This window comes from Esox lucius, chromosome 14, assembly GCF_011004845.1.
Source record: "Esox lucius isolate fEsoLuc1 chromosome 14, fEsoLuc1.pri, whole genome shotgun sequence".
In the NCBI taxonomy this organism is placed as follows: domain Eukaryota; kingdom Metazoa; phylum Chordata; class Actinopteri; order Esociformes; family Esocidae; genus Esox; species Esox lucius.
Window position 1 is genome coordinate 28766213 of NC_047582.1, and position 11788 is coordinate 28778000.

Sequence of the window (11788 nt, forward strand, 5' to 3'; positions counted from 1 at the left end):
GTTGAAATACCACAACGCTTGTAATCAAAATAATGTGAGAAACTGAGGTACTTGGGATTAAGTCTGATTTAAGGAACTGTTCTCCCACTTTCCGGTAGCCTGCAGCATTCTGGCTGCCACGGAGTTCTGTTAATGTAATTTGTTTGAGTTTGCAATTAAACTGTACAAACTCCACTCTTCTGGAGCTCGTAGAGCTCGTCAGTTGATTCTCAAATGTGTTGGCCTATTTTTCCAACCATTGCACTAATTTAGGCCTTCTCATATGGAACATTCTTTTCTATTGGATTTTGCAGTTATTTAATTCATTGTTTTGAGTTTAGACTTGGGCGGAATGAGCCATGTAAATTGACAAGTTTTTGTGAATGTTTTCAGAAAAACGTTTCTATTTCTCTCATCTTTGTTTGTCCTTCTTCTCGCAGACCAGTCCCAACGCGGAAGCCTCTTCACACTCTTTTTGTACTGCCCCCTACTGGCCTTCCTTTCCGTTTGTGGCCTGAGCAGCTTGCGCCAAGGATTGTGGGATAAGGCCCAGGATTTTCTACGCAAGGTGTACCGTGACATCGGCCAGATGATTACGCGCTCACGAGCTATAGGTCACTTTTTATTTGTAAATTCCATGATATGTTTTGTTTGATAACTTGAGCGCAAATATCACAACTGAAACAATTTTTCACCAACAGACCAAGCCTTCCTTCAGTTCTATGGTGACGAGTTCCTTCGATTGTTACTGATACGCTTTGTGTTCTGCTCCGCTACACTGAGACTGCACAAGCTTTTTCGGGTAACTCCTTTTTCTTGTGGCCCTTGATAGCTGAAGTGTAGCTCATGTTTAGGTACAGTAATTTGGGAGCAAAATATAATGTTCTCTTTTACTCTTCAAGGAGTCCAGGAGCTTCCCAGAATCCTACCCCCAGCTACCCAAACAGGACACGGTGGAGAGCAGTGTCCTGCAGAAGCATGTTCTGGAGCTGGCCACCATGTTGGATGTGCAGAGCCTTTTTTGGGATGGAACACTGGGTGTGAACTACTGACCTTCAGTTGGCCAGCAAATCACGAGTGAACAAACCCAGACCGACCACAGACATGCAGACCACCGCTATACACACTCGCACAGGGGAGATTCCTCGACTTTCATAGGTAATGATGTTACTGATATAACAAAAATATTTATTATTTATAATGTCAGTTTTTTTTTTGTTATTTTTTACCCAAATTCCTTTTTTCACATACTGTATTGTCGTTATAATTTTTTTTATATCAGCTATATTTATTTTCAACGTCCATACAGCTTTTGATGGAATTCAGTGGCGTGCTCTGCACATTTACAGTACAAACATGTCAACTAGCTTCTTACATCCACGTGAGATGAGCATGTACTTACGTACTGTTACAAAAAAAAAAAAAAACACACCAATGAACACACAGCGCAGCTATCTTAGTCTGATGTGGGTGTCGAGCAGACACATGAAGCAATTGAGGGCTTTTCCACTTGAAAAGAAAAGAGAAAACATTAAATTAAGTTTGTCCTCACTGCCTGCAGTGGGTTCTAGATAGATGCTTCCAGCTATCTGGGCTGAAAACAAACTTCAACGCAAGCTGTAGGGGTTACTCTTATGTGGGTGGGTGGGTGGGTGGATGTGGTGGCCAAGTCAACTGGCTGTAGAGTTTAGAGTGAGACTACTCTGCATGTTTATGTTTAACTTACTAGATCAGCCGGTTTGAATACAGATCTAATTCTAATGTAATTGCCTGTGCGTTGCTTTTTGTTTGTTTTGTTTCTATAGTCCGCTCTGTAAAACCGAGGCCTATGGGGTGGGGGGCTGGGGACAGTGTGCCTATGCGGACCCTGAAGGACAGTTTAACCCTAAGTACCCCTGTGGTGTAGTCAGGGGGTGGCGTAGTCGGCAGCTCTGGATGATCTGCCAACATGTCAGCCAGTGGTGCAGTGACCGGGCAGGCAGGTGGTCTCTAGTCTTTCACGGTTGCTCCTTGCGTCCGAGGAAGTTCCCGTACTGGGTTCCACACGGGTGTAGATTCAAGCACCCCACAGGTACACAGCTAACCGACTGCTCACAGGACCGTCAACATGTGTAAACGGACTAACCTCAGCCGACCTGGGTTTTCCAGAGAATTCACGTGAGGACCCAGGGTTATGCTTCTTCTGCTGTGGATCTTTTAAATGTTTTTCTTTGACCGTGACTAGATATCTAAGATGTTGACATGATGCTTTGTGAGACTCATACATTGTATGGGTGGCAGAGGCCTTTCTCTTTGTTTGTTGCATCTTAATAAGTGTATGTTTCCTCATAACCTCTCCTTTACCTGCTTTATCCTGCCCAGTTATTTCAGATCAGTGGGGGATTAAATAAATTATGTTAAGGGAGGTACCAGTACTGATTTAGAAACTGTTGGTTTCTGGGAAATGTAGGACTTTTAAATACCCTGTGTCATTCATAGTTAATAAGCCTCTATAATGGCATTCCTTTAACTGGTTGTCTTAGGCATGATGGTTTACTGAGAGAGTTCATGCTGCGTTTTTTTTCTCTCTCATTGCATGTCTATTCAGTATTATTGTCCATAGCGTTTACTCTGTCGAGTTCATGTTAGTCTGATTGCAGGTTAGTTCCAACAACAGCCGTCTAGCCCCTGCCCTTATATGGCAGCAAGCACTGTCTTGTTTCCTTATACAGGCGGGGCAATGGAACCGGCTTGTGCTTGAATGGACTCCTAGCAACCATTTTTCAGTACATGTTTGTGATGGTGAACAAAGATAGCCAAACATTTTTAAGTATTTAATAAGAAATTTTAAATTTCAAAAGTAAGAAAATAATTACCACTTTAAATGTGTATATTTATGTATAATTGAAGAAAAAAAAAAAACAGTATGTGATACAGAGAGATGTTTTTGTCTTAAGTACGTATGTCAAATAGTTAATTGTAGTAACTGTGAAAAAGATGTGCAGTTGTCATAGCAATTTAATGACTTAACTGTGCTCCCATTAGTGTTTTTTTTTTGGGTCAAACTCAACCAGCATACATTCCAAGGACATGGAGGGTTGGGGGTCGAACTGCCACTGTTCTCCCCACTGTAACATTGACAACCAATGTGGACCATTTCAGCATGGGCTATACTACCCCCATGACAATTATAACATTGTTTATTTGTTGACAATGATCTTATGATTAATAATGATGAAAATAACAATAGTAGCCTTGCACTTTACTGTATTGAATTGACTTAATCTTATTTGTTGTGCTGTTGGTAAAAAGGCATGTCAGAGACTGTCCGTTCTGTTGTTCCCTATGCCTCCCCGCAATCCTTGTAATACACATTTAGGTCTCATGTTTCTTGTCAATGACAACTGACAGGAACACGGTCATATTTTTCGTAAAAAAACATTGTTGTGACGTATGATATTATCTATGTTCTTTTTACTAGAGCATGCGTGTCTGTCTGTTTTTTGGGGGGCAGCACAGGGCATGCCATTGACGCACGATCACATGGGACAAGCAGCCTCGCTCACTGGAAAGCACAAGCTAGCGCAACGGGCTACACTACTATAGCTCACCTTCAGACCCACTTTTGTAGAAACATATAATCTACAAAGCCTCCGTGGACTGTGTTTCATTCAAACTGCCTTTTGTTTTTATCCAGTTATTTCTTTCTTCCTCAAGCATCTCACGGCCGCGACATTGCAATCCTGTTTTGAATAATATCCTCCATTTTTTTATGAACAACTCCAGTTCCCATAAGAGTTATCACTGCCAAAACAAGTTGACTGAAAAGCTCCCAAGGGAAGACCATGAAGCATTACTGTCCATTTGAGCATGTCATCCGTGTCACGGACTCGCTAAATCACGAAGTAACAAACATGAAATCCTCATGAAAAGAGAGAAAAGACCAAATAGGATAATTTATGTATTGTGACCGTCACATCTCATAACACTGTGAATTGTATGCAGTAAAACCATTTCAGGACACGTTTTGTCTGTGGGCCTTTGTTTACACCAAGTTGTTTCAATCTTGTGGGGATTTTACTCCTCCGTGGAGTGTTTTATTCTGCATTGTAGTTAGCAATGAGGAACAAAAAAGCACAGGTACTCTTCTATATTTTTATAGAAAGTATATTTAAAAACAAAAAGCTTGTTGTGCAAACTGTGAAGCAACCCCTTCAGTTGACCCCAGGCCAAAATTAATTTGACTAGTGATCCTAGTACATGTAAAGTACTTCTGGTATTTATGCATAATGTATAATATAATTTCAATACCGGTAAACTTGTAAATCAAGATGTGACTGTAATCATTCCCATGTCAGCATGTAGTTATAACTCCTAATAAGGTAGAACATTGTGAAACAGAAAGGAATGTCATTCTATAACTACATGTTATTTGGAAGAGTTGTCAGTTGTGTGCAATATGTGTCTGTCTGAAATGCGCTGAAGGTTTTGCATCATTGAATAAGCCCTATGTTAGTAATGCAGTGATATGGAACAAAAATAGATTTAATAATGATACTGAATTCATTTCTTGGGCCTAATCTAAAGTGTTGCTTTGAATGAAGTGTTCTTTCTACAGGTTCCTGCTGTTGTGGGAGGGAACGATTTCAAAGTGATATATTGGTCAGAATACTCTTTCTTTATAAGTTAAGGGTTTCTAGTGATGCTAGTTAAACATTATTTGGCATTCTGTGTTTAAATCTCTAGGTGGTTCTTTCCCTTTTTTTTTTTGCCAATTTCATTTGATGTTATTTAGTATGGAGGGAAACCAAGTTATGTGACTAAAATACCGGAACATGCAAGCTTTTTTGAATGCTCTTTAAGAAAATTAAAAGTTTTTGTTTTTGTGTAAAATGTATTGTCTTAATTTTTTTAATATTCTGACAGAAATGCATTAATGTTGAAATTAAATAATACATCTCTTATATTATTATATAGATTATCACTTTGTAATTCCTATCTTTTAAAAACGAGACCTCTCCCGAAGAAGCAATGAAAACAAACTCAACATAAGATCCACAGGAAGCATTGGAAAAATATTTACATTTAGACTTATTAAAGAAATATGAACAAATATGCAGATTATGCTCCTGAATGAATTTGCATACACAAAACTAAACAGATGTCCCCCACTTACCTTGCTAGTAATTTCACTGCACCATGGTAAAACATATGATCTGTTATTAGATTATGGTACTTTAGTAAGCCATAGGCAAAGAGGGGGAATCTTGTTTTTAAAAGAAAAATAAGCTTCTGTAGAGACAAATAAGTTATTTTCCAAATCTTCAGTAATGTCAGTTGTTGCCAGCAGTCTGAGTCATTTGATGTATCTGTCAAAGGGGTTTATCCAGAGACACCAGTTTGAGTGTCAAAGATGGTTGTATTAAGGTCATTTACCTGTTATGTCTGTGTTACAATTAGACTCCCCTAGCATGTGGGAGGCACTGGCTCATTCCCAGGGTGGCTGTTAAGTTGTACTTGTCCTGTATGGAGAGATGTAATTTGAAGCTTAGCATTTCTGGGTAAGCATAGAGGGGAGGCAGCTATTAGGCCCTTTTCATTCATTTGATTTATTCTCAGTTTGTACGTTTTGTCGTAACACTACTTCAAATATATTTTTTAATAAATTCAAACTTTTACACCATCAACCTTGCCTCGTACGTCTTTAAATTGATAGGTTACTTAAAATACTTACGTTTGCTTAACGGTACTATATTAATGCCAAATTTGGTCTGTTACCTCTGTGCTCTGCAGACTTCCACTTTGCCTTCTAGTAGACTAAATGTCATCTTCACAATGTTGAAATCCTTACAGTGAGTAGGACCCCTTCCCGTTCCCCACATTTTGTTCCATTATTGACTGAATTTAGAATTTATTAAACATTTTTATTTTCAAAGTTTTTTAAAGTCTTATGGGGTATTGTGTGTAGATTGAAGGTAAAATGAATTTTATCAATTCTAAATATTCTATAAGAAAATGTGAAACAGTGAATGGGTCTGAATACTTTCCGAAGCTTCTGTAACAGATCATTGTATATTAGATATTAGCCCAGAGTGTGGAGATATTCTCATAGAGCTCCACTACTGTGGAATGATCTTCCAATTAAGGTTAGAAATGCAAACTCAGTGTCTACTAAAAACACATCTCTACAGCACGGTTTATGATAAGGTGTAGCCTGGCCCAGGGACGTGAAGGTGACCAGAAAGATCGATACTGTCCACCCTTGCTGTCTTGCCAGGTGGGCTCTCGTCGCAACTGGGATGCCTTCACTCCAATGCCTTTTGGGGGGAAGAGTCACTGGCTTGTTGTTGTCCAATTGGGCTGTACTCTGCTGGTAATACTCGGCCCTCATTCAGGGTGGATGCGGTTGGTGGGTGTCCCTTTGGTTGATGCGGGTGGATTGATTTCCTGCCTGTTGGGCCCTGTCCGGGACCTCCCCCGGGTAGGGCCACAGTGTCGCCGGATCCCCCCAGTGTCTCAGCCCCAAGGTCTTACGCTGCTATACAATTGTGCTGTGGGATTGGGTCAATTCTCCTTGCCCACTAAGTTCTCCTTCTCCACTATAAATAGTTGTTGATATGAGGAATGCATTTTCTGAATTTTTCCAGTCTCCTTCCGTTTTAAACTTTGAGGTCCTGGTCCACACCTGCGGAGTATCTGGTTTGGGGGGCCCATTGCTGTCCCTGTCCTTGTCCATCTGGTCATACTTTTGACCTAGTCTAAATTCAAATAAACTTTGGATTTAGCTCACATGCATTTATAAATTATTCCAATTGGACTCTTTATATGTTCACCCTGCTCAGCCAGAAGAGGACAGGTCACCCCTCTGAGCATGGGTCCTCTCTAGGTTTCTTCCTAAATTTCAGCCTTCTTAGGGAGTTTTTCCTAGCCACTGAAATTCAACACTACTGTTGTCTGCTCCTTGGGGTTTAAGGCCGGGTGTTTCTGTAAAAGCACTTTGTGACAACTGCGGTTGTAAAAAGGGCTTTATAAATACATTTGATTGATTTATTGATATTCAATTGGTTGTGTTCATTCTTACAAGAATATCCAGGTTCTGTAGCCAAATTCACAAATAGGCAAATGACAAAGACACTTGGTTCCCAGTTAAGATGATCCATGAGTTTTATTGCAGCAGGCACTTTACAATGAAATCCCCCATTGTTCACTATCTCCCGCCCCGCCCCCGACATACCAATTAATTGAATTCAATGAATCTCAATCTCTTTATATTAAATGTACTTCTCTGGCTGTACAAAAATGAAAAAAAAGAAAAGAAATCTAAATATTCAACACTGACGTGAGCCATGGACATACACTTGCAAGCATACTCAATTTGACACACGCACACACACACACACACACACACACACACACACACTGTTATAAAGGTACAGTACCAAGTAACACTCGAGGCACAGCCTTCCTGTGATCATGTCTTGTTATTGGGGCAGCTGTCTTTCTTCCCCCGCCCCCATCCCCAAAAGAAACAAATGCTGTTTCTCCATATTACAAGAACAGAAATGCAATAGAGAAATAGAGAACAACAAACTGGTGATTGGGGTAAAAAGTATAATCCTATACATGAACATATAACATCTTTTCCTTAGTAACAGTTTGCTATCCCATATTTTGGAACTGAAAATAGTGTTCCCTTTTTTGTGTTTAACTCATGTAGTGTATGGGTTTTCAGGAAAAATGGACTGTGGTAAATATAAGCTACTTTCCCTTCCACAGAAGGCAGACACTCCTCTTCCCAGTGGTCATCCGGGAGATGCTCCACGTGTTTAAACTGTCTTTCGGGCCGTCAGAACACGGACAATTGACCCTAAGCCACCGACTGCGAAAGCCTTGAGTGAAGAGAGGAAGAGACAAATGACCAAACATCATCCACATGAAACCATTTTGTTGGGTAACACTGGTGCCCCTAACACACAAAACATTAGTAGCGTCACATGACCACTAGGTCAGCAGATGCCTAGTGAGCCACAGCACTGGGCCATTAAATGAAAGGCTACTGAATCTAATCTCAGAGCTGGAATGGTGGCAATAGGCAACTTTCTATATTGTTGTTACTGGTCAAGTGAACTACAAATGAGTGTGTGTGTGTGTGTGTGGGGGGGGGGGGGGGGTCATCATCAAGTCATTTTCAAATCTGATCTAATTGGTGAAAACAGATGAGAATTGGACTGACTGCATTGCTATTCTGTGAACACATTTTTTGGTGTGCGAGGATTTTTTTTTGTACTTCAATGTCTGCACCAACTGTTCAGTGGTTATATTATGGCAATACGATTATTTGAAGAAAGCTTTGGTGTATCAACAACTGCTTCAACTCTGATTACTTGTTTTAATAGAAGCCTATTGACTATTTTTGAACCCTAACCCTATTTAGAATTTATTTTTTTAAATGTACATCTGACCGCCCATTATGTGATGATTCTAATGCATCCAACTCATCTCAGCAATGCTCTCACAATAACAACTAGGGCATATTATCCAGAGAACAGGCTAACCCTAATATTATAGGGAAAATGTGATTCATTTTTAGAAGCAACGCGGAGAGCGGCATCTTGTTGTTCGTTTAAATCTGTCGGGTACATGCTGAGAAATACAGACAGCGAGTCCATGGCGGAGCCATCTGTGTTCTGCTCGGTTTTGAGTGACGGGAACAGCCAGGGGCGGGGTTTTGGTGCATGTGGCATGGCCGGCCGCACGAGTGGGAGAGAAAGAACTATATAAAACTCCTGATCACGCCGCACAATAGTTGGTCGCACTTGGTCTTACCGGCCTGGTCTTCCCTACATACTTCACGCAAGACCCCTACCGTTTTAGTAATTTAGGTCACATCAAAATGAGTGGCGTCCAAAACTGTTACATCGCTTTACACTGTACACGCGTGTGTCCTGACAATGGCCCAGATCATCGGTTTCTGGGGCCAGACTGGATGGTTTGGTTGTTTCTTTCGACCAGCGACTATTCATGTCCAGACTCCTGAGAAGAAAGTCATGTCTGTAGTCGTGGCATTCAGTTTGAATTTTTGTAGCCAGGCAAGTTCACCTTCCCCCGATTACTTGCATAGGTTTATGGCTAGCCACTGCTTCAGTTAGCGGAAGTTGTTAATTGCTGTTCAAAGAAAACTTAACCATGGATTACATTGACTTCTTCCCAAGTAAGGAAACATCTAACAAAGTATTAATTCTGCTGGAGTTCAATCACAGCATACACACCTTTTCGTGCCACTGTAGGAGAATGGCACTGCTATTGTCAGAGGGCTTCTCGAAACCTCTATAGATGTATTTCATGAGCAGGTCCACCCCACTTCTGTCAAGTGACTTGACGGCTGGCTCGATATCGCTGGACTTGAACGATGTCAACACCCTCAGCACTATTGCCTGAGCTCTTTCCTGAAATACAAAGCGTAAGAGCGGCGAGAGAACGTGTTAAAAGTTATTTAAACCGGCGCAGATTCCCAAAAGAGAAACACTTAGATGCCATAGGCCACCCCTGTAATGAGCTAGCATTGTAAATCAATGTCAATATTGACAGCAATGAGCTTCCCAAAAGATGAATCATAGTAAAACGTTAGAGGATAGAACTCAAGAAGCCTTTTACCTTTATTGCCGGATTCTTAGTGTTTAAAGGAGGGTTCCGCAGAGCAATGTGAAATGCTGTCATCATGTCCCCTGTGCACTGCGGTCAGTTAAGGAATGTTCACACCCGCTGCTATATTCTGAATATGTTAAAGGGCAAGGGCCCATTGCATCTACAAGCTAATGTTTTTCCACCAACAGAAACACAGGCCAATACCAGGGAGTGTTTTGATGCCAGCAGCCAATTCGAGATCGCATTTGTGAGCCTGGAGGCATCTGAACATACATAACCGGTTCCATCTCACCTGATCAGACCCACCATGTTTCCCAAGTGGTTACTAGGGAATGGAGCATGATGACGCAGAAATAAAGTGCAAGACGGATAGCTGTATCACATAACGGGGGCAACTACCCTGTCACTGCTCCTTGAAAGTGGCTCACTGGAAAAACACCTGCTGTTAAGTGGGGCCCTTAATATGCCGTCATAATTCAACTCCTAACCTAGTTCACCTAAATAAAATTGCACAAGTGAAATCATTTTTAATACTAAGTTGCTGCTGGTGCTCGGAGTCTAGCTATATAGCCAACCATTTTTAGACTTAACCAGCAAGTAGGACATCCCAGGCTAGAGTTCTGACAGCCTCTGTTACTAAACCAGAGTAAAGTCATGGGTTCTGCCAGGGATATACTCCATGGGTTAGCTACTGTAGCTACCTGGTTACCAAAACCCACATAGTTACACAACACCAGCTAGCTAGGTTGCGAAATGTATCAGACAGTATACGCATGTTGAGCAGTTGGATTTTTTAGTGGAAAATAAAATTGCATCATCATCAACTGACCGATGCTCTCTCAGTCTTAGCTAGTTAAAATGTGCTAGCAGCCAGTTGCTAACGTTAGCTTACCAGCTAATATATACATGAACTGAAAGCCAAAGGATATTGCCTGAGGAGATTGTCTATCTCTGCGCCGTCCGGTCCCTGATTATCGACAGCTTCATCGTGATCATCAACGAATTTGTTCTCATCAAATTCATCTATGTCGAGTTTCCTGAATCGCGACGAAAGAGTGTTCTTCGCCATCGGAGCCACTTCGCTGGAGGAAACAGTAGCTAGCAAGCCAGCAAGCTCGAGCTAGTCCTCCACAGCGCTGTTGAGTTGATGCGACCGAAGACCCGTATGATACTTGCTCTGTACTGACGCTCTTTCGGCTAGCTTAACTAGCAATGCAACACACTCTACGCAGACGTGAAACGCTAACGATTAGCTTGCGGTGCTTTGGTTATAATTTGTCTAGATACTATTATCCTACTGCCAGTGTTTCACACTTTACAAACCAATAACTAAGTTACTAACTAGCTGCCTAACTCAAGTTTGACACGCGATTGTGTTGTTGTTTTCAAATTACCTTTGCACTCATAAAGTCAGCAGCAATAACATTTACTTCCCGGTCAGATTGCGTTCATTTACAGTAAGAGCAGCTCTATGCCAAAGACCGTCGGAAATATGCTAAAGGTATCAAATCAATCAAATGTATTTATAAAGCCCTTTTTACAACAGCAGTTGTCACAAAGTGCTTTTACTAAACACCCAGCCTGAAACCCCAAGGAGCAAACAGCAACAGACTTGAATTTCAGTGGCTAGGAAAAACTGCATAAGACTGCCAGAATTTAGGAAGAAACCTAGAGAGGAACCAGGTGGGTGATCAGTCCTCTTCTGGCTATGCCGGTTGAACATATTAAGAGTAAAAGTTGTAATGATTAATAAAGGTATGTGGGCTGAGTCCAGAGTCTATTAAACCTAGTCCAGGTCGGAAGCATGACCAGATGGACAAGGACAGGAACAACCCGGGCGGGTCAGTAGAGTGGTAGCTGAAGGAGGACTTTGGACAGGGACAGCAACAAGTCTTTCAAGCCTGGTACTCGGAGGTGTGGGTTAAGACCTCATGTCCTCCTAAAATGTAACAATCTTAATGCAAACATTTCAAAATACAATTGTGTTGCTTTGTGGCCAACCTATGGAATTGAAGAGACAAGCCTGGGCGCGTTCAGTAGTCCTATGATATAACATAGCCAAATTAAAAAGAAATAGTGCTGTACTGTGGTTATGATGGTCACGGAAGAGCGAATTGTGTTGTCTTGTGTGCTGAAGGTGTTTTGCGATTGAATATGATGGTCACATTGTCAGTCTGAAAGTTGT

At 41.3% G+C, this 11788-nt stretch overlaps 2 protein-coding genes across 9 annotated transcripts in view; one reads left to right on the top strand and one right to left on the bottom strand.

Moving 5' to 3' along the window:
• Nucleotides 1–4851, top strand: part of scai (suppressor of cancer cell invasion) — a 32017-nt gene extending 27166 nt beyond the window's left edge. For 7 of the 8 annotated variants that reach the window (XM_020053674.3, XM_020053672.3, XM_020053673.3 and 4 more), the window contains 3 exons: nt 420–593; nt 681–781; nt 882–4851. In XM_020053674.3, coding sequence (XP_019909233.1) covers nt 420–593; nt 681–781; nt 882–1031 — 425 coding nt within the window. In that variant the 3' untranslated portion in view covers nt 1032–4851. Of the gene's footprint in view, nt 1–419; nt 594–680; nt 782–881 lie in introns of those variants that run through there. The other variant, XR_002197851.3, reaches the window with a different exon arrangement.
• A 2253-nt stretch (nt 4852–7104) lies between these two features.
• LOC105006807 (actin-related protein 2/3 complex subunit 5-like protein) lies at nt 7105–11008 on the bottom strand. Its single transcript, XM_010865499.5, has 4 exons — nt 10533–11008; nt 9613–9685; nt 9228–9404; nt 7105–7847 (listed from the first exon to the last, which is right to left on the bottom strand). Exons 1-4 carry the CDS (start codon nt 10670–10672, stop codon nt 7785–7787), a joined length of 453 nt encoding a protein of 150 aa, XP_010863801.1. The 5' UTR covers nt 10673–11008; the 3' UTR covers nt 7105–7784.
• Nucleotides 11009–11788: the final 780 nt, after the last annotated feature.